This window comes from Halichoerus grypus, chromosome 5, assembly GCF_964656455.1.
Source record: "Halichoerus grypus chromosome 5, mHalGry1.hap1.1, whole genome shotgun sequence".
Lineage (NCBI taxonomy): Eukaryota > Metazoa > Chordata > Mammalia > Carnivora > Phocidae > Halichoerus > Halichoerus grypus.
In genome coordinates, this window is record NC_135716.1 from 124,860,934 (window position 1) to 124,884,408 (window position 23,475).

The 23,475-nt window shown below is 34.8% G+C and overlaps 1 protein-coding gene across 1 annotated transcript in view; it reads left to right on the plus strand.

Moving 5' to 3' along the window:
- Positions 1–23,475, plus strand: part of PIGK (phosphatidylinositol glycan anchor biosynthesis class K) — a 108,469-nt gene that overhangs the window by 69,446 nt on the left and 15,548 nt on the right. The window contains exon 10 of the mRNA XM_078072888.1: positions 403–487. Coding sequence (XP_077929014.1) covers positions 403–487 — 85 coding nt within the window. The remainder of the gene's footprint in view (positions 1–402; positions 488–23,475) is intronic.

Consider the following 23,475-nt stretch of genomic DNA (forward strand, 5'->3'; position numbering starts at 1 on the left):
AAACAATAGACTGGTACATAGAGAAGGAGTTGCTAGAGATGGAGGTTGAACGTGGTTGGAGCCAGGTTTTGAAGACTTTAAATACTGTATTAAAAAGTACGCCCTATAAACAGGGAATTCTTAAATATTTTTAAGTCCCAGAGTAAAAGACAGGATCTGAGAATATTAGATGATGTTAGCTAATCTTACTGTGTAGTAATTAAATGTGTTCTGAATGTACTTATAGTTACGTCACTGAAAAATTATCACTAGGTGGTTTTTCATAGATTTTAATAAATACTGATTATCTCAGAAACATTAAATATAGATTTTTAATAGTTTTCATATTTGGCATATTTAAATATTTGCCGTATTTAAAGAGTATTTACCTGAGGCGTGTGTTTTTTAATTCCTTTTTTTCAGATATAAGAAAGACTGGATGGATGAGGAACTCATGGAACCACTGAAATATGCTGAACAACTTCCTGTAGCTCAGATAATACACCAGGTTTGCTTCCCCCGTTTTATTCTTTGGAGAGAAACAAGAGTTTTAATCTTTGAAAAGTAATTGCCTTTGTTAGGTTTTTCAAAATCAATGTGGAATAGCTGAAAGGCATTCCAGGCCATCTATCACTATTTAGACCCCACTTAATACAGTTGGGAGTCTCACTCAAAATGCAGTATTAAAAGGCTACTTGCTGTGCATAGTGGAACTCTTACTTATATAAAATACAGGGTAAAATCAGAATTATCTTTTGTTCATTACTTAACATCAAGACTTAATTTCAGAAAACTTTCATTTGAACCACTGTAGCACTTGTTAGTGACAAGGAAAAAGAGCTGAAAAATTGTCATTTGGTGTGATTTTTTTGAGTAGCTAAAATAAGAAAACAGTCTTTCCTTACTTCCTTCACCCTACCCCATTATCAACTCTTGTAAAGTGTAATTCTAAATGTCATGTGGGCAGGTTTTTTTTCATTTCCAATTATAATGACTCTATCATCCGTTCTGCATATCTGTAATCTTAGAGAAGGCAGTGTGGTAGGTATTTAAACTAAGATTTTATGGTGTGACTTTGACAGCATATAAAGTCTGGCTCTGCCCTGGCCAGAATCGAAGAATTTTAAGTGGTCTGTTGACAAGAGTCATGGCCTTCAGAACTACCAGATTTTTCAGAATCTATAGATTATAGAAAATATAAAAGCTCTTAAATATCAGAATATATCAGAATCTGAGGTGACTGTTAATTATTATTATGAGTCTTTTCATATGTCTTTGTCAACCAAAACGATTTTCATTTAGCAGATTTGGTTAGAAGAAGTTCTGGTTTGAGCTAATTAAAAGAAACAGGCTTTTACTTTAAAATGTTGGCTATATAGATCTTTTCGTTGGCATTGAAATTTAATATTAAATTCTATGAGAAATTACAAAAAAAAAAATATGACCAGAAATTTGCTGCTTTGGGAAGCCTATCTGTGTTTGGTAATCAGGTCCAGTTTATATGTCAGGAATTCCCTAGTGTTGTCAGAGCTTAAATGACCTAACAGCCTGCAAATGTCACATTTAAAATTCTGTCTTCATGCCTGACTCTCAGCATAAATGAATTAAACAGCAGAGCAGGCAGCAAGTCAATATGTTCTTAACAGTAAGAGTGAGCAATGAAACAGTTTGTGGTTTGTTCAGAATAGGTAAATAGAATCTGCCCAGAGCAGTTCACCTGGAATAAAATCTGAAACAGGAAACAAGAATTAACCTTTAGGATGGTTGACCAGATGAAATGTCAGTCATATTTTTATAGCATGAATGAACCAGTAAACTATGCTTTATGTAACAGCTGCATTTTGCTATTATACACTGTATGAATTCAAAGATGAAAATTTTTGACTCTGGTAAAAATTTGCATTATGGTATATTTGGCAATATGAGAAGCTATATTAATTTTAACAGTGAATTACAACATTATAATAAAAATTATATAGTACCTGCAATTACAAAATTTCAATTTTTAAGAAATTTGCAGGATAAAAGATTCATTTTCTTTTATTTTTATTGAATAAAATTAATTCTGTTCTCAAGGGGTAAACAGGAAAGGGCATTGTTAAACCAGGCTCTTATTTATTCTTCTTGTTATTTCCTTTTACTGACAGTACTACAACTTTGGGACTGTTACTATCACCTGTCCAAGTGGTCTTTAAGAAATATAGGAGTTATGTTGCTAGAAGTTCACTTGTAAGTGAATTATTTGAAAGCAGTTTTTTCCTCTAAGAAGATAGTAATACATATCCCAATTAGGTTCAGCCAATCCCTCAAAAGCTTTTTAATGTATAATATATCCAAATTATAGCATAATTGTCATATATATGTAACCTCCACCTGTTACTGTTTCTATACTATAAGCCACTATTTTCCTCTGCTCTTGATTCATGCCTATTTTGAAGCATGTATCATTTCTATTTGAAATAACATTATTTATTCATATGTCTTTCATTTCGTACTTGATTGTCTTTCTGGACATTCTTAATTTCTTGATATTCTTTTCAGCATCTTACCTTGTGCGATATATGCATATATCTGAATGTATGGATATGTATTTTTAATGGTACACTGAGAGCCAGCAGCACCTCTTTTCCCGACTACCCAGACATCAGAAGCCAGAGCCTCTCACTTGTAGCACAGTTTAGAAGCTGTAGGAGAGGAGGAGCAGGGACAGGGTCTCTAACATGAGGAATAACTTGAGAAATGGAAGAGAGAGGAATGGGTCCCAGTTTTCTGTGTAATTCATTTCTTTTTTCTTTTTTTTTTTGAAGATTTTATTTATTTATCAGAGAGAGAGAGAGAGAGCACAAGCAGGGGGGAGTGGCAGAGGGAGAGGGAGAAGCAGGCTCCCCGCTGAGCAGAGAGCCCAATGCGGGGCTCGATCCCAGGACTCTGGGATCATGACCTGAGCCGAAGGCAGCCGCTTAACCGACTGAGCCACCCAGGTGTCCCTCTGTGTAATTAATTTCTTGTGTATGTTACTTAAATAGCATTTTACAATCAGGAGCTAAGCAAGATTCTCAGTGTTGCCATTTTATACTGTCAAATTATTTACCATTTTTAGGGGTCCTAGCAATATGATTAGGGTAACACAAGAAACTCAAATTATAAACAATAGAATTAATAAAAGAATCTGGTAAGATAGCTAGATATAAGATAAATAAAACTGATAGCTTCTCTGTATTTGCAATAAGCACACAGAATGGAAATGGGAAAATTTTTCTTTCACAACAATGAAAAGAACTATAAAATACTTAGGAGTAAATTTAACAAGTAAACCACAGGACCTATGTAATAAGAATTATAGAAACATACCATGTTTCATAAGCAGACATACCAAATACTTCATGGGCTGCAGGGGACTTAATATCATAAAAGTATAATTTCTTCTGAATTAGCAATTCTAATTAGAATGGAAACAAAATGTTTTTAATGGTAGGAAAAAGTTGACCACATAGTTCATGTGGAAGAACAAATATCCAGTAGTAGCTAAAAAGGGAGATGCACCTGCCTTACCAGATATCAGAACATAGCCACTAGAATTAGATACATAAGAGCAAAGGAATAGACATATTTGTCTATTGGGACAAAGGAATAGACAAATGGATTAATGGAATATAATGGAAGAAATGAAGATTTCAAATTTTATTTATTATAACTCACAATAAGAAATACATTTTACATGCATCATGACCCTTGATGTGTTTATATGTTTGTGTTAAAAAACAGAAATAAAGGGGCGCCTGGGTGGCTCAGTCAGTGACTCAGTGTCCAAGTCTTGGTTTTGGCTCAGGTCATGATCTCAGGGTCATGAGATCACCCTGCGTCTGGCTCTGCACTCTGCGTGGAGTCTACTTGAGATTCTTTCCTTACCCCTCTTCCCACAGGCCCTCTCCCCACGCATGCGTGCTCTCTCTCTCTCTAAATAAATAAATGAAATCTTAAAAAAAATAGAAATAAAAGTTTCATGAAGCACTTACCCTTGTTATATATGATATATACTGATATTTTCTTTATTTTGTATTTTTTAAAATGCCAATAAAGCCTACTAAATTGATTTTAAAAGCAACAAGTAGTCCTAACCTGTGGCTTGAAAAACACTGGAATAGAGAATCCAGAAAAAAAATTCATTATATTTGATCATTTAATATATGATTAAGATGATGCATCATTTCAGTAGAAAAATGGTTAAGTTTCTATTTCGTACTGTATATGATGTAGATTTTCTATAAAGACTTAAAGTAAAATAAATAAAAATTTTAGAAGAAAATTTAGGCAACTGCATTTATAATCTGGAAGTAAGGTAGAACTTTTTAATAAACACAGAAACCCAGAAGATATGTTCACTTCCAAAAAATGGAATATTTTATACAACACAAGATACCACAACATTTAAAGACTAATGTAAAAATCAAGACAAAATGTTTACAGAGAAGACAATAGTAAATTAGTTAATATCTAAAATATACACAGAACTCTTGGAAGTTTTTTTTTTTTTTTTAAGTTTTTTTATTTATTCATTTGAGACACAGAGATACAGAGAGAGAGAGAGAGAGAGCATGAGCAGGGGGAGAGGCAGAGGGAGAGGGAGAAGCAGGCTCCCTGCTGAGCCAGGAGCCCGATGTGGGGCTCGATCCCAGGACCCTGGGATCATGACCTGAGCCGAAGGCAGACACTTAATCTGAGCCACCCAGGCACCCCAAACTCTTGGAAGTTTATAAGCAAAAAAAGTAACTCAGAGAAAAAAGACAAGAGAGATGAAAAGCAGCTCAAGAAAAACAAACCTAAATTACCAATGAATGAAAGAGAAGAGTCTCAAACTCAGTAAGGAAGTGCACATTATAAAGTTGGTGGAACTATTTTATGCCCATCAAACTGGCAATAATTAAAATCACACTTTGGAAAACAATTTGGCAGTTCCTTAAAGGGTTTAAACATAGAGTTACCATGTGACCTAATGATTCCAACCTAGGTATATAAAAACATGCATCCACACAAAAACTTGTACATGAATGATCATAGCAGCATTATTCATAATGGCCAATAATTGGAAACAACCCAAATGTTCATCAGCTGATAAATGGATAAATAAAACACAGTGTACCCATACAGTGGAATATTATTCAATGATGAAAGGGAATGTAAAACACAGTGTACCCGGGGCGCCTGGGTGGCTCAGTTGGTTAAGCGACTGCCTTCGGCTCGGGTCATGATCCTGGAGTCCCGGGATCGAGTCCCGCATCGGGCTCCCTGCTTGGCAGGGGGTCTGCTTCTCCCTCTGACCCTCCTCCTTCTCATGCTCTCTGTCTCTCATTCTCTCTCTCTCTCTCAAGTGAATAAATAAAATCTTAAGAAAAAAAAAAAGAAAAAAAAAAAAAAAAACACAGTGTACCCATACAGTGGAATATTATTCAATGATGAAAGGGAATGAAGTACTGATACATGCTACAACATGGATGAACCTTGAAAACAGTATGTTAAATAAATGAAGCCAGTCCCAGAAGACCACATATTGTATGGTTACATTTATACAAAATATCAAGAATAGGCAAGTCTATACAAAGAGAAGGTAGATTAGTGGTTTCCTTGGACTGGAATGAGGTGGAGAAATGGGGACTGACTTCTGAATGGGTACAAGGTTTCTTTTCTTGGAGTGATAAAGATGTTCTAAACTTACTGGTGATCATTGCATAGCTCTGTGAATATACTAAAACTATTGAATTATACACTTTAAAAGGATGAATTTTATAATATCTGAATTATAGCTCAACGATATTTTAAAAATTAAAATTACCCATTTCTGGCAGAGATGCTAGGAAAAAGGTACATGTATACCTTGTTGCTAGGTATCTGAATCATTTCTACCTTTTTAGAAAGTCATCTTGTAACATCTCTTCACATTTAATATATTCAGTACACCCTTCAACCTAATGGTTCCACTCATGAGAATCTAGTCTGTACTGCTAATATATGAATAAAAGTACTAATATACAAGAATCTCAATACATCTCAATACAATATTTGTGGCCACCACATATTGGAAACAATGTGAATGTTCCTCAGCATCGTTGATACAGTTGTATATGATTTTTAGAAGCCACAATTTGGTAGAGCAAATATATTTTTTTCTATATTTTCTTATAATTGGATTGACTTTCTTATCAACTAATCTTTTCCCTTTCTTTCCTTTCCTCTTGACTCATGATAGAAAGTTTAATATAGGCACTCACACCCTGGATTTTCTCCCTCTTCCACTCCTTCCTGGGATGATGGAATCACAGTTTAGGTGATAGGGGGTAGTTGATATAGCTTCACAGCACTGAGAGATTCATACGTACTGAGATATACTGTTATATTGTGCTGTTTGGGATCGGCATCAGTCTCTTCTGGTACTCATGGAGATGGTTGGTGTGCACAGCACATCTGTTAATACTTAACATACCACCTCTGCACATGGTTGCAGAGCTCTAGCAATGTTAGAGGAAGAAATCAGGGTTGACACTGCAAAGACCAGCTCCTTATTTGTTGTCATTCCTCCTCTATCTTTTTTTATCCTTGCTGACTTTCTCACTTTTCTTTCTTGCCCCTTTCCCCCCTATTTCTTTCTATTTGAGTCCTGTAAGCTAAAGTTATATAAATTCTTCCCAAACGTTGGTGAATTTTGTTAGTATTTTCATTGGAAAGTGCATTTAAATGCAGTGTCTGATACATAGTAGACACCGGACAAGTAGATAACTATTGATGGTTGAACTTAAGGATCTTTGACATGCTAAGAAGCTAAGAGAGTTAAGGGATCTCCAAAGGTCACTAAGAGCTTGTTGACAAACCTATTTATGATTTTCAGGTTTCTTTCATAGCCAACAATGGTAGTATTAATTAAGCATTTTTGAGTACGTATGCAAATTGTAGGATTCATTATATTAACAATTTAGGCAATCTACTAATTTAAAAACTACAAATCATAGAAAAGTATAAATTTCCTTTACTGATACAAGGGATGTTACTATATAGGAAACTACAACTAATCTTTTTAAGGATTTATGAAGTTTGTTAGGACTTAAAATATTATGAAGAAATAGAAAAACCATACAAAGAAAGTAGGTTGGTTAACCTTGCATGCTCATATTGATAATTTCTCTTTAAAGGTGATTATTTGGGGTGCCTGGGTGGCTCAGTCAGTTAAGCATCTGCCTTTGGCTCAGGTCATGATCTCAGCGTCCTGGAATGGAGTTCTGCATTGCGCTCTCTGTTCAGCGGGGAGTCTGTTTCTCCCTCTCCCTTTTCCTTTCCCTCCTGCTTGTGCTGTCTCTCTCTTTCAAATAAATAAATAAAATCTAAAAAAATTAAATAAATAAAGGTGATTATTTTTTCTCTTAATCTGCTTATTAGGAAAGCCGGTATAAAACTGTTACTGAGACAGATATAGAAGGAAGTGGATTATTTTCCCATATAAATGATTTTATATTTACATCACAGATGTTAATTTTAAAATTAAGCCACTTTTAAAAATAGCTTAAATTTAAGATTAAGGTTTGAAATACGTGACTCTACTATGGTACTTTTATGGAAAGTTGGTATTTTTTTTTTTGTAAAAAGAATTGCATGCAGAGGTGTCAGAGAACATTTTCTTTGAGAATTAAAAGTAGGTTCATTTCACTTTAACTTGTAAACATAAGTTGATTAGCATCATGTGGAGTTTATTGAGTGATAAAATAATGACAAATAAAGATTTAAAAATAGACACAAAAATCTTTTCAAAGGAGAAATTTGTTTATAGTTAGGAATGTATATTAGAATGGTCTCAAATACAGATGTTACTTAAGCTTTCTTTGAAGTAAAATATTTTAGAAATGTACTGAGAAATGAAAAGTTCAGTAATAAATGAATATGTATAATTTAACTTACAAATTTTTTTTTAGTCTCATCTAGTTAGGTGTGTGTTTTATTTTTTAAAGTTTTGTGTCAAGAATCAATTTTGCTTAGCCCTGGCAGATATTAAAATATCTAGGCCTGGGAGCGCCTGGGTAGCTCTGTTGGTTAAGTGTCCGACTCTTGATTTTGGCTCAGGTCATCAGCTCGGGGTCCTGAGATTGAGCCCTGTGTTGGGCTCCACACTGGGTCTGGAGCCTCTTGAGGTTCTCTCTGTCTCTCTGTCCCGCCCCTTGCACTAAATGAATGAATGAATAAATGAATGAATAAAATATCTAGGCCTGTACTGTTTAGATATACAAAATGACACTAATACAAAAATGTAAGTAAGTTTTATGTGCAGAATTCATAGATCATCTCACTGTCCTAGAAACCTCAGTATGTGTATAGATTATACAAATGATGAAGGTCATATCACAGATCAGTGGGAAATTAAAGAACTATTTAATAAATGATGCTAGGACAATTGATTAAGTATTTTGGGGGGAGGACTAGATTCTTGCTTTATAACACATGGAAAATGTAAATTCTAATTGGTTTATAGATCAATACAAAAAATGGAAAATATCAAATTAATGAGAAAGTATATTGGTAAATATTTGTAGGTAAGGATTTTCTAAGCATGGAAGAAGTACGAAGGAAAATTGACATATATAACTTTCTAAAATATAAAAGTTTATGTACATCAAAATGAAAAGGCAAATATCAAGGTGGAAAAATACTTTCCTCAGAGAATTAACATCTTTAAATATCACTTTTACAAAGTGATAATGAAAAAAACCTAACACTCCAGTAGAAAAGGAGCAAAGAACTTCTACAAATATGCCTCAGAAGTTGAAATCAAAATGGCTAGTAAACTGATGAAAACATGTTACTATTCATTAATAATCTAAGAATTGTTCATTTCAACCATAAAGTACCACTTTAAAAGAATCTCTTAGGTTAGCAAAGACATGAATAGTAGTAATACTCAGTAATGACAAAGCACACACACTACTGTAGAGGAGTCTACATTGGCACAACATAGTAATTTGTACCAACATTTGTAAATATGTTTATGAGCTATGTTTATATAACATGGCCAGTTGAATACACATGTTTATTTTCCTTCCTGAAAAACTCTACTAAAATGACAGTAAAGACATAAAAATATATAAACTCCAAAAGACAAAGAAAATGTAAGAGGAGAGAAGAGCAGATGAGAGGCAATAAAAATTGGAAGAAGAAATGTAGTTGAACAAATGGTAACCAACCAACTTAGCAGAGTGGAAAAGCTGAGCCCTAACTTCCATCATGGGGGAGACCTGTAAAAGCAAGCCGATCTGTACTGTAGAACCCTGGAAAGGCAGGCACCAGGTTGGGTGCAAAGAGGAACTCCCAGTGACCTCCTCCTATTTAGTTCTCAGAACACTGGCATCTAGGCTTATATGCTATCAGATAGAAGGTTGGAGAATTACTTCCTGAATATACACTAGTCTAATAGAAAAATAATATACCTTTTAATATTTACAGGACCCCAGTTTAATACCCAAGTCACACTGGTTTATCCCACTGGTAAGCCCAGTGGTTGGTAAGTGTTGCTAATGCATGATTGCTGTTTTATGTTTTCACTCTAACTTTGAATATACAACTAAGAATTACCAGACTGTTGAAGAATGTCCTTATTTTGAAAGACAAAGATCAAAATAAGCAAATAGAACAGAAGAAAATTTAGTAACGCTACCACCACCTTAGAAGGAAATGAGAAGATATTTTATTTATGAAACAGGATGCTATAAAGAAAAGGAATATTCAGAAAATAAGGAAGAGCTCTTGGAAATTAAAACTATGAGAGTAAAAATAATTTCAGTAGAAAGTTTTGAGGGCAAAATTAAGGAACTGTCTCAAAAGGTAGGACAAAAAGACAAAAGGAAAATTAAAGAAAAAAGGTAAGAAAATTGGAGGAATAACTGTTGGTAGACAGTTCTATATGAGTCTCTCATATTTCTCTACATCTTGTGAGCAGAGACACTGATAGGCTTTTGTTCTGTATTCTCTTGTCAAAGGTGTTTGTATAATGAACAGAGTTGGGAAACAGAGATAGTGACTCCCTCAGGAGCAAAGGGCAGATTTGTTTGCTATGCAGTATGATAAAGATAATATTTCCCTGTAGGGCAAAGATTGGACAGATTTGTTGCAGCATCTTTTAAAAAAGCTTAGGATTTTCTGATCTGGGGATTTCCTAATCTGTTACATAAATTTATTACGTGCATAGTATCTGCCTAGATACTGCATTGTCCCTATCGGACTTGGGAGGCAAGGAGAACTGGCCCAGCCATGAAGAAGCTCATGCTGCCGTGAGTAATAAAGTCCCTCGTCTCTGATCCAGGAGTCTCATGTCTTCTGCTAGTATCCATAAAACTGTTCCAGGCTAACCTGTTATCCTGGAAGCAGGGTAAAATTTCACACCTTTTACAGTTTTAGACAATAACTGGTGAAGTCCAACATCTGACTAATACAAGTACTAGAAAAAGAGGACAGAAAAAATGGAGGGGAAGATATATTAAAGAAATAATACAAGAAAACTCTTCCAGAACTCAGTGGCTTACTAAGTGATCAGTACTATGAAACAAATAGACCTCATACCAAGGAACATCATTTTGAAATTTTAAAACAGTAAAAAATAAAAAGGAGACTCTAAAAACTTCCAGAATGGGAGAGAGAGAGAAAAAAAAGGCCACAATAAAAAAAAAATTAGAGTGTCATCACACTTCTCAGTAGCAACACTTAAAACAAGAAAGCACTGGAGTGATGTCTTCAAATTATGTGAGAAAATATTTCCAATTTAAGATTCTATTCATTGCTAAATTATACTTCAAATATGGTATAGAAAGATATTCAAAGTTTCAAAGCTTTTTTTTCCCCTCCTTTCTCAAGAAGTTACTGGATGACTTACTGAATGAACGAATAAACCAAAAACCTGAAAACATACCATCCAGGACACAAGAGATTGATCCATCACCATGAGGTGCTAGTGAAACTCCCAGGTTGATGGTGAAGGAAGTTTCAGGTGACAGCCATATAGAATAGAAGCTGTATTCCTTAAAGATAGACTATTCAATTATATGTCAGTAAAACTTGTGTGTGTGGGGGGGAGAGTATGAACTGGAGCAGGATGATGGAGTGCTCCAGGATGATTGTCCGTGGGATCAGTGGAGTGATGACAAATTATCTGATATGTTTAACCATACTAAGAGAAGGTTTAGTAATATCTTAAGAGTAGATTTAGTAATAGCTACAGAGAAAAGCCGACAGGGAGTTTGAAGTAACTATTAATTTCAGGAAAGAAAAAAGTTGTGTAAAAAAAGATGTAAAATCAGAGTGAATTTTGTGGCTCAACTCAAACAATAGTTATATAGTTATAATAATGAAACAATAGATTGTTTTACCAGAAATTTTAACATAAATATATAAGGAAGATAAGAAGAGGAGAACTGGTCCGGGGAGGGGAGCATGATGATGTCAAGGAACAAATTTATCGTGCATTGGAGATCAGTAGATACAGTATCTAAGATTGCAAAACAAGTCAAATAATGGTATAAGTATATTATCTAGAAATATTGGAGGTAAATACCAGAAGAAATAGGTAACTCTGAGGCAGGAGAATTGGAAATGAAGTAGTAATGGAACTATTATTTTTTGTTATGAAGTTCATGTCACTAGTTAGCTTCTAGAACAGTGTTCAGGCAATACTTTACTAAATATAAAAATTTACTAAAAATAAAAATTAAGTGAAAAACGATAAAGAAAAGTCAATGAAACCCTTTGTTGTTTCTTTGAAAAGATAAAATTGATAACACGCTTACCTAGACTGAATAAGAAAATAGAAAAAAACTACCAAAATCAAGAATTAAAGAGGGAGCATCTCTACAGCCCCTTTAGAAATCAAAAGGATTCTAAGTAAATTTTATGAAGACCTTTATCCCAACAAATTAGATGACTTAGGTGAAATGGATAAATTCCTAGAAAAATACAAATTTTTTTTTTTAAGATTTTATTTATTTATTTGACAGAGAGACAGCGAGAGAGGGAACACAAGCAGGGGGAGTGGGAGAGGGAGAAGCAGGCTTCCCGCCAAGCAGGGAGCCCGATGCGGGGCTCGATCCCAGGACCCTGGGTCCATGACCTGAGCCAAAGGCAGACACTTAACGACTGAGCCACCCAGGCGCCCCTAGAAAAATACAAATATTAAAAGTGACTCAAAAAGAAACAGAAAAGCTGAATAGACCTTTATCAAGTCAAGCAATGAATTTGTAAATTAAAATCGTACCACAAAGAAAAGTCTAGACAGTCATGGCATCAGTGGTGAATTCTATGAAACATTTAAGTAAAACACCATACATAATCTCAGAAAGTGAGGAGGAGGGAACGCTTCCCAACTCATTTTATGAGGCCAGTATACCATGATATCAAAGACATCACAAGAGAAGAAAACCATGGATCAATATCCCTCATGAACATAGACACAAAACCATAACAAAGCTTTAGCTACAGGAACAAGAGACAACTGTGGTAAAGCCAAGAGTTGAACATGGACATTCTAGCACCGGAGCTTGTATTCTTATACACTTGACTACATTGTGCTATGAAAGCAACAAAGATATGCTGTGAATTCAGTAAATACTGACTGAATTTAAACCTCCAATGAGTCTGTCTGTTCTTGGTCCTGATGATTATTGTCCCCATTTGTGAAATTAAATTTATCTTACTATCTCAGCCTGTTTCTATATTAGACAAGCATATATATGCATGATTTAAACATTTTGATTAGAGACCTTTCAGTAGATAGATGCTTTCCTGGGATTTAAGATCTGGGAGAAATTCAAATCTGTGACGCTATAGCATGAAACAATTTTATCTTTTTCATTAATTCCACACCCTCCACTAAGGCAAAGACTCTGTGTAAACAAAGGCACAAACCCATATATGCTTTAAAAAACTTCAACTTAACTCAAATGTTATGTATCAGTGAATACTTTGCCTTAACAGAGATATATTATCCACTTTTACCCCCCACTGTGTTCTTACCCGTATTCCAAGCTTTCTCTGAATCCCTCTATTTCAATTATAAGGCTCCTTACAGTCCTTTAATATTTTTAAAGATTAGTGGATTGCAAGATCTCTATTTTTTAATGCATCTCTGCACAAAATGGATATGCAGATGATGATGCAGTTTAACCTTACTGTTCTCTTTCATTCAGACAAGCTGCTCAAAAAATTACTATAGAGCTCTGTATCCATTAAAGATGAAGTTTACTAGAGAGAGGCCTGTCAGGCCCTGGTTTAAAACATAGAAGGTTATCTTGCAAATGTTGTTTCCTCTGTGCTTTCTTAATTCCTTTTTAATCCTGGGTAAGTTTTTTTTCCAGTATAACCAGTCTGTATAGTGCCCTGGTATATGCAGTGTTTCTCTTTGGGAGTACTCTTGGCATCTGAGTGGAACAGTTCTTTCACTGTGCGGGACGGGTCTGGGCATCACAGAATATTTGGCATTCCTGGTACCATTAGCACTTCTCAGTCATGATATCAAACAATGCTCTCACCTTTTCTGAACTCCTCCCCTCATGGAGGGCAAGACCTCAGCTTGAGGACCACTGCAGGTAATGATTTGCAATGTATGCCCAAAGAAACTTTTATTTGTCTAATCCAGTTTCTTGATCTTATGATATTTAAATATATATGTAATCAGAATCTCTGCTCGCTTGTCTAAATTCTGAGGTGTTGTCTTAGACTCTACAATTCTAGCCGCTATATGAAATGGATTCAGATCATTTTTCTGTTCTTTTGTCCTTGTTTATGATTACTCTTCATCTTGTTTTACTGTAGCAATTTTGGCATTTTAATGTTTTTCTATTCCAGTAATACCTGCCTCATTATAGCTAAACTTTACCAAAGGTGACTGAAATGTCTATCAAGTAGAAAATCCGACACCTTTTTAGTAATGTGCCTATTGAATTATCGATATCTGGAAACTCATCAAAAGGTTGCTGAATCCATATCACTCTCCCTGCCTAAGGACTGACTAAGATTGCTTTCAAATCTTATAGAGCTTTCCCTAACGATTACAAATTTAAAATGGAAGTCTAATGGAAAATAATATACTGTTCATTTATTTTCATTCAAATTATAAGGCAAGTAATAAAAATTAAACTACTTGAAGGTCATGTGCTGTTCTTTTAATATCAACTGGGATATGATTTTAAATTTATATAAATTAACCTCTGCTTTTATATTATAACTTAATGATAGTCACTTCCAAAATGTCACTTTTCAAGGGAGAAATGAAATGGTAAAGCTGTTTGAAAATAGTGATCAATATTTCAATACTGATATTTTATCAACTTTATGTAAGTTTGAAAAATTTCATTCATCTATAAATTTGTCACCATAGTTTCTGATATATTAAATTTCTGTATTAGAAATGAAAAACGTGAGGGGCACCTGGTTGGCTCGGTTGGAGGAGCATGCAACTCTTGATCTCAGGGTCATGAGTTCAAGCCGCACATTGGGTGTAGGGATTACTTAAATAAATAAATATTTTTTTAAAAAAGAAAAATGTGATCCTCACTAGTCAGTAAGTATTCCAAAATAAAAAACAAACAAACAGATACCAGTTTTCACCAAATTTGTAAAGATTTTTGAAATGAGAATTGTTGATATTGGTGAAGAGGCAGTGCGATGGGTGATGGGCATGCTCATAAATTGCTGATGGGATTGTAAGTTAATACAGCCTTTCTGAAAAATAGTTTGTTAGTGTGTGTGTATTTGTAAATAATAATAATAATTCTACCTCTAGGATTTTATTCCAGAAGAAGGAATTAGATTAGGGCAGAAAGATTTATGTTTAAAACTGTTAAGTTTGTTGTAGCATTTCTTAGGAAACAACATAATATAATAGAGTGAACTGGAATTGAATCCAAGTTTCACCATTTAATAACTGTCCCATCTTGGGCAAGTTTCTCTCTCTGTTTTTTTTTTGTTTTTTTTTTTTGAGAGAGAGAGAGAGTGCGTGTGAGCACATGCGATTTGTGGGGGGAGGGGCAGAGAGAAAGGATGGGAGAGAAGCTTAAGCAGGCTCCATGCTCCAGCGTGGAGCCTGACAAGGGGCTGGATCTCAAGACTCTGAGATCATGACCTGAGCTAAAATCAAGAGTCAGACACTTAAACAACTGAGCCACCCAGGCACCCCTTGGGCAAGTCTTTTAATCATTCTTTTTTTTTTTTTTTTAAGATTTTATTTATTTATTTGACAGAGACATAGAGCCAGAGAGCACAAGCTGGGGGGAATGACAGAGGGAGAGAGAGAAGGAGGCTCCCCGCTGAGCAGGGAGCCCTATGCGGGACTCGATCCCAGTACCCTGGGATCATGGCCTGGGCCGAAGGCAGACGCTTAACCTACTGAGCCACCCAGGCGCCCTCTTTTAATCATTCTTTTGCAGCTCATCCTTTGGAAATACGATGATAATGATGACAGTGAGAACAATAATGTCTTGACAATGTCTTGATGATGACAAGACAGCAGACTGCTTCATATGGATAAAATGCTGCTGAATGTATCTAGTTAGGTCCCTGTCCAGTTTTCCATAGCATCTGTTACAAATGTTTGCTACAGTCTTTATGCCTCTACTTCACTTCTATCCCCTTTAATGCTCAGCTTATGACTTAGTCTCCTAAGTCTGGAGAAAAATGAGGTCATTAGGTAAAAACACTGTCATTATTCCTTTCCTGTATCTTCAGACTCATTTGTGTCTTCATGAGTCTTTACGTTTTCTGTCCATTTCAAAGGAAGAAGTGTGTGAATTGTTCAGGGATACCTTGCGTACACAGTCAGGAGCCTTGTTCCATTAGGTAATGCCTCTCTCTCTTGTCTTTACACTCTCCACTGTTGACTTAGGTGTCTTTAGTCCTTAACACAGTCTTCCTCAGTTCTGCTTTCCCTTAAGGCTTTACTTTTTTCTCTGTTCTCTCTTGTTGATGTTTTAAAAATAAACTAGCTCTCAACAACAGAAAAATAATCGATCCAGTTAAAAAATAAAGGACTTCAACAGGCATTTGTCCAAAGAAGATATACAGATGGCCAATGTGCACATGAAAAGGTGCTCAGCATCACTAATCAATGGGAAAATGCAAATCAGAACCACAATGAGATACCTCTTCATACCCATTAGGATAGCTGTTACGAAGTAAAATAAAATAAAATACAGAAAATAATGAGCATTGGTGAGGATGTGGAGAAATTGGAACCCTTGTGCACTGCTAGTAGAAATGTGAAATGGTGCAGCTGCTATGGAAAACAGTATGGTGGTTTCTCAAAAAACTTAAACAGAATTACCATATGAGCCGGCAGTTCTACTTCTGAGTACATAACAAAAAGAATTAAAAGCAGGAGATGAACAGATATTTGAACCCCAAGATTTATAGCAGCATTACTCATAATAGCCAAAAGGTTGGAGCACCCCAAATGTCTATCAGTGAATAAACAGATAAACAAAATGTGGCATATACATACAATGGAATACTATTTAACTTTAAAAAGGACGTAAATTCTGACACATGCTTGAACTTTGAACATGTTATGCTAAGTAGAAAAAACCAGACACAAAAGTACAAATGTTGTATGATTCCATTTATATGAAGTACCTAGAATAGTCAAATTCAGAGAAAGAAGCTAGAATGCTGGTTGCTAGGAGCTGAGGGAGGAAGGATGGGGGAGTTAATGTTTAACGGGTAGAGAGTTTCAGTTTGAGAAGATGAAAAGTTCTGGAGATGGATGGTGGTGATGATTGTACAATAGTGTGAATGTACTTACTGCCACTGTACACCTAAAAATGGATAAATTGGTAAATTTTATGTATAGTTTGCCACAATAAAAAAAATAAACTAGCTCTCTTCATTTCTTCATTCCTATTTCTTTTTCAATTTACTTTATTCAATGAGCTTGTACTTCAGCAGCTGCTCTGTAACTATTCTTGCAAAGTTTACTACAATTCCTTAATTTTCACATCATCCTAATCTTTGACTTCTTTGTGGTATTTGCTTCTGTTAATCTCTCTGAAACCTTTATTCTTTCCTCCTGAACCATCACTGTATGCTGGTTTTCCTCCAATGTCTGATCACATCCTTCGAAAATCTTATGTTGATATCTTCCTAGGCCTATCTGTAGGATTCTATCCCTTTTACAAATTCCTACTAGACATGTACTCCCTACTGTTTGATCTACCATAATGGTTTTCAAGTATCATTTATATGCCAGTGATCCGCCACACATTCTCATCTCCTTCTTGAGTTGCAGAACAGTATTTTATTGTCTGTATGATAGCTCCACCTAGATATTGTCTAACAGAATTCACCCCTTTCCTAAAGGGTTCTTCTACTATGTTTGGTATCTCAATGCTACTGTATTCTCAGTAATGTTGCTTTAGAATCTTGGGTTGTTTTTTTTTTCCCTCTGTCTCTCCCTCCTCCTTCTCTCCCTTCCTCCCTCCATCCTCTCTTTCTCTCTGCTTATCTCTTCTCCCTCTCACAATATTCATCCCTCCCATTTATTCTGTCCCTTAAATGTCTCTTAAATTCATCTGCTTCTTTTCATATTTGTTGTGCATCTGCAAGTAGGTGCAAAACATATTTTTTGGTTAATCATAATTATCATCAGAAAATAATTAGTACCATTAAAAAAGTTATCACTCCCATTTTGTGCATGGATGAACTGAGGTACAGAATAGTTAAGTAACTTGCCTAAGGTCGTCCATGTTGTAAGTGACAGAGCCAGAATTTGGATGTAGGTCTGTTTGACTTCACACCCTTCCTCTTAACTACTATGCTCTAGTACTTCCTATGAACGTTGCGAAGTTCTTACAAAGGAACTTTGTCCCCAGGAAATGTGATGAATGAGGTGTCAACAGATGTAATGCATGTTATGGTTAGTTGAAACCATATTTTGGAAGGCATAAATATCAACAGTTAGTTCAATATTCAGTACATGAATATCCATTTATTTAGAAACTGGCCTAAAGAGAATCCGTTACCTTCACAATTTTGTTCCTGATTTCCTTCTCCACCCCAGTTGTCCTTGGCTCCCTGGTGAGGGCTTGAAACAAAATAGAAATGTGAAAGGATGTGGGTACAAGAAGTGATAGGAGAAGGTGCTAAAGGTAGCTTGATTAATTTAAAATTTACCTGTAGTTGACTTGCTTGAATCGAGAAAAGTCTCTCCTATGTAGCCACCTGATCTGAGGGTCCATGTTTAGTTCTCCTAGTTCAGCAACAGTAAGAATTTGATAGCCTTCTGTGACCTGTCCTAATCATCTAACAACCATTTATAAGATGATTTTTAAAAACATCTTTTCTAGTTTCCATAAAACTGATGATAAAAAGGACGTTTGGAATATAATTCATTCCCTGTTAGCCTGTGCTAATGCTTTATCTGTTCCCCACCACTGAGAGAGGCCTAACAGATAGTGGTTTGTCCACAGTTGTAAGAAAAATGAGTGTCACAGAGCCCTGACGATCTCTGACTTCTATGACTGGACCTTGAGTACTTGAGAATTTTCTGTACACAACTAAAATAAACAACCAGTGATTAAAAACAAATATACATTTCTTTCATAAATTGAAGTAATTTAGAGTTTTTCACATTCAGAAAGCAAATATCCCTAATGAATATTAGACATTTGACCCTTTGTATTGCTTTAAATATTAAGAATTTGATAATTAACTTTACTCCCTTTGCAGTATAGCTTCATCATCTTAGTTACTAAGACAAAAGCCTTTCAGAAAACTTTTTGGTGTCTCTTCTTAGAAAATATAAAATTTTAATTCTTCTTTTAAGATATTTTATATACATAGTGAAGACTTGTTAAAATATGTCTTATAATGAATTTTCATTTTATTAGGATACCATGATAGAATTGTAATGGCGGTTCTAAATTGAGTTTTTGTCTTTTAAAATTCATTGTAATTTTGCAAATATGCCAAATATAAAGAATATTTTCATTTTCTATATTCCTTTATATCAAAATGTATCACATAGCTTCTGATGTCCTCTTAGCTTTTTCTATTTGTCTTAAGGATTAAGTGTAGTCCATAATATTAGGGGCATAAGTGTGCTTTGGTAGAGGATTATTAGTGAATGAATAAATGCTGACTTTCTGGGGATTGAGACAAACAGTATGAAAAGTGAGGAGATGTACCCTTTTCCAGCTCCAGGAAATGGAAAAGTAATATGCTCCTTGGCCAGTTCCTTAGCTATATATTTGTACCAAATTTTAAGATAGAGAATCTGTACAAGGAAGAAAAAAATACACAGTGAGGAAAGTAGAACCAGATCACTCATGCCCTGTGCATCCTGTGCTTCTAACAGGAAGGTTTTAATTTACAGTGTAATAAGGTAAGTTAACATTTTAATCTTTAAAAAAGTGAGGGAAATACATTGTTGCTTGTATCAGTTGGCTGTCATTGTTAGATGACTAGCCTAATGAACTCGACAGCAGTTAAACCCAGGGGTCCGCCAAAAGCAGAAGTAACATGGAATAAAAAGAAAATGAAACCCAAAAGAATCTCTGCCCATATAGATCAGGAAACTGGCTGTTTGGATATAGACATGCTGAGATACAGTACCCTTCAGCTTCATGCTACATACTTGGCGGTAGTTAGAGTAGTTAGATACTGACTAGCAACAGATCAAAATAGTGTAAGTAGGAGTTATTTAATCTGTCATCCAAATTGACCTGAAATCACCTTAATGTGCTTCCCGATAGGAGTTTATTTTATTTTATTTTATTTTTAAATATATATTTTTTAAAGATTTTATTTATTTATTTGAGACAGAATGAGAGAGAGAGAGAGAGAGAGCACATGAGAGGGGGGAGGGTCAGAGGGAGAAGCAGGCTCCCTGCCGAGCAGGGAGCCCGATGTGGCACTCGATCCAGGGACTCCAGGATCATGACCTGAGCCGAAGGCAGTCACTTAACCAACTGAGCCACCCAGGCGCCCCCCGATAGGAGTTTAGATTATCGTTCACTTTAAAACTGATCTATGCATGTCAGAAAAGTCATTTTTTATATTAAAGGAATCAATATCTTTAGTTACAGATTTTTAGCATTCAGTATTAACTTTGGTTTCATTGTACCAGTCATGTTTGGTGGGTAACTCGTGTAGTATATTTCAATTTTAATTTCTGATAACTTCTAGATAAGCATAGATTTCTTTAAAAGATTTTTTTACTTTGATCTACTTTCACATGTATTTATCAGTACATCAGGGTATTTAATTGTTTGATTTTGCTTGTGTATCTTTTTTACCAGTTCTATCTCCAAGGTTATTAATACTTTGTGAAAATAATATCCATGTTACCTAATTTTGATTAAGAGATTTCTACCAAACCAGAGAGGGAGACAAACCATAAGAGACTCTTAATCTCAGGAAACAAACTGAGGGTTGCTGGAGTGGAGGGGGTGGGAGGGGTGGGGTGGCTGGGTGATGGACATTGGGGAGGGTATGTGCTATGGTTTGCGCTGTGTATTGTGTAAGACTGATGAATCACAGACCTGTACCCCTGAAACAAATAATACATTATATGTTAATAAAAAATAAAAAAATAAAAATAAATAAAATAAAATGTGCCAATAGACATCTTAATCTTGTGGAATAAACATGTTTACCTTTAGGTAGTGTTATTAAATCTGTAACATTGCTAGAGAGAGATGTAGTAATTATAAATGGATACGTTAGACACTAATTAAAATTTTTATTCTGGTAAATAGCTCTGTTTACTATACCTAAAATTGTTAGTCTGTGATAAAGTAGATCTCACTGACATATTAACAACTCATTTTTAAGAGTTTTCAGACTTCTTATTTTACTTCTTTCCTTGGCACATCTTAGTTGGCTGTTCTGCCAAAAATAAAATAAATTAGTAATTGTAATAGACTATAAACCTTAGCCTGCTGTTTTCAACTAGTATAGAAGTAGAAAAGGGCTGTTTAAGAGTATTGTCATTGATTAAACCATATACAGGCCCTTTTTCATAGGCAAGATCATTACTAGTAGAGTATGGGAAAAACAATTTTAAGATTTGTTTTTGTTGTACAAATATGTTAAACAATCTTATAATGAATACCATGACTAAAAGTGACTACTTTTGTTAAAAATACTTTCTCAAACTTTAGATAATTTATTTTAAAAGAAATTTAGTTTATAATCTTTTTAGGAATGAGCAGATGATATTGCAGAAAAATTAACTGAAATTAATTTTTGTCCCTGAAGAATGACTTCACTTAAGCACAGAGGAGGCTTCCTGATTTGTTCTTTAGACTGTGTATTTCAAAAGAGAAGATGCCAGTCTAACACTTAAAAGCATTTTGATGATTCGCTTGGGAGACTCACATTGAAGAAGTTAGGAAAATTCTGTCTAAAAACAAAGATTTGGAATTTAATTTTTTCTTAAACAGTAAAATAACAGCCCATTATAGTAATTTTTTTCTTAACTGTTTACCCATTTAGAAATAGTTGTACAACTGGAGGCAAGCATTATTCGTTATTGGTGTATTAGGGTTGTTTTTTTTTTTTTTTTTGGTACAGCATAAAATGTAATTAAATGTACTTTTTGGATTTTCAGATAAAATAAGTTGTAATAATTAATCACTGACAGTTTTCACATCAGAGAAAATTTTCCTAGTGGTTTGAAATCATAAAGTAATGTAAGAGTATACTGATTTCCCACTGCTTTCGTAGAACGTAGATTTTTAAAAATCCATCCAATACTTGCATCTCTTAGATGACATCTCTCCAAAAGATTATCAAGTAAAGGACAGATTCAGATAACTCTAAAAGAAAATCACTATACAGTTAGGGAAGGGCAATCTTTCTTCTACTCTCTTAAGTTCTGTGGCTGGGCCTGAGAATTAAACAGAAATAAGACAGATAAACAGGAGAAAAACGTACAAATTTTATTTAGTATTTTTATGTGCATGTGAGGGTATTCGTAAGGAGAATGAATACCCAAAGAAGCAGTTAGGACTAGGAGCTTGTATATTTTAATAAAGAAACAATGCTTTTGTGGAGAAGTGATGAGACAAAGGGGCTTGGAATAGGGGCAGTAAATTGAGGGGGAAATGACTAGGAAATATAGGAGGGAAACTAATGGAAGGTAAGGGCTATTTTAGTAGGTTAGTTTGTATAGACTGATTTTGGTGTTGACTGCCAGTATCCAGTGATAAGAATGTTGTCTTCCTGGAACAGAGAAAGCATCTTTCCATGGGAAATTTTTTGATCGGCTTTCAGGTAGAAAGGTGGAGATCAGAGAGCCCTTCCTGCACCTGCTGTTTCTCAAGTGCCTTCAGTTCAAAATAATCACTATGCCAAAGTGGCTCATTTGGGGGTGGTATGTTCCGGACCATTAACAACCATTCTCTAGAGCATGGTTGGCAAACCATGGCCCACAGATAAAATCTAGCCTGCCACCTGTTTTTATAAATAATGTTTTATTGGAACATACCTAAATCTTTTTGCTCACTATTGTCTACAGCTAATTTTGTACTATGAGGCAGAGTTGATGAGGCAGAGTTGAGTACTTTGCAATAGATTATATGGCTGGAAAAACCTAAAATATTTACTATCTGGCCCTTTGCAGAGAAAGGAAGAAAGAACCCTGCTCCAAAACCTTTTCTTCATCTGTAAAACAGGGTAATAATATTATCTATCTTAAAAGCTATGCTTTTAAAATTCTTAAAATAATGCATGACATATGATAAACATTTAAGAAGTGTTAGGTTTTATTACCTGCAATTTCTACTTGACTCTCTTGGGTTCTTCCCTAGGCATTCTTAGTGGTACAGATCCCTTTTGTTTTACACTGTGACTGAAAATCCCTTTCCTCGTTCTAGACTGAGGCTCTTCTCCTTTCCAAATCCATTAGGAATATGGAAATCTGTGTAGACTTTACAGATATACATATCTTTTTTACTCTCTGGCTTAAAACTAGATAAGCTGATGTATCTTTCAAGGCACCCACTGTCAAATTTATTGCCATAAAGTTATTTTTGTATCATCTATCTTTTTAATGTCTGCATAATCTATAATCATATCCCCTCTTTGATTCTTCTCTCTTTTTTTCTTTTAATCAGTTTTGCCAGAAGTTTTATCCATTTTACTGAACTTTCAAAGAAGCACTTTTTTGGTTAGTGATATTTTTCTGTATTTTTTTGTTTCACTTTTATTGAACTCCACTTTTTTTCTTTTTTCTGCTTATCATGGTTTCATTTGCTCTTCTTTTTCTAGTTTCTTTGGGTAGAATCGTAGATTACTGAGTTTAGAAATTTCTTCTTTTTTAATACAAACATTTAAAACTATACGTATCTCTGTAAGCATGTTTTATGTGCCTCCCACACATTTTGAAATGTATTTTCATTTTCATTGAGTTCAGAATAATTTCTAATTTCCCTTGTGATTTCTTTTTGGGTTATTTAGAAATGTATTTAACTTCCAAGTATTTGG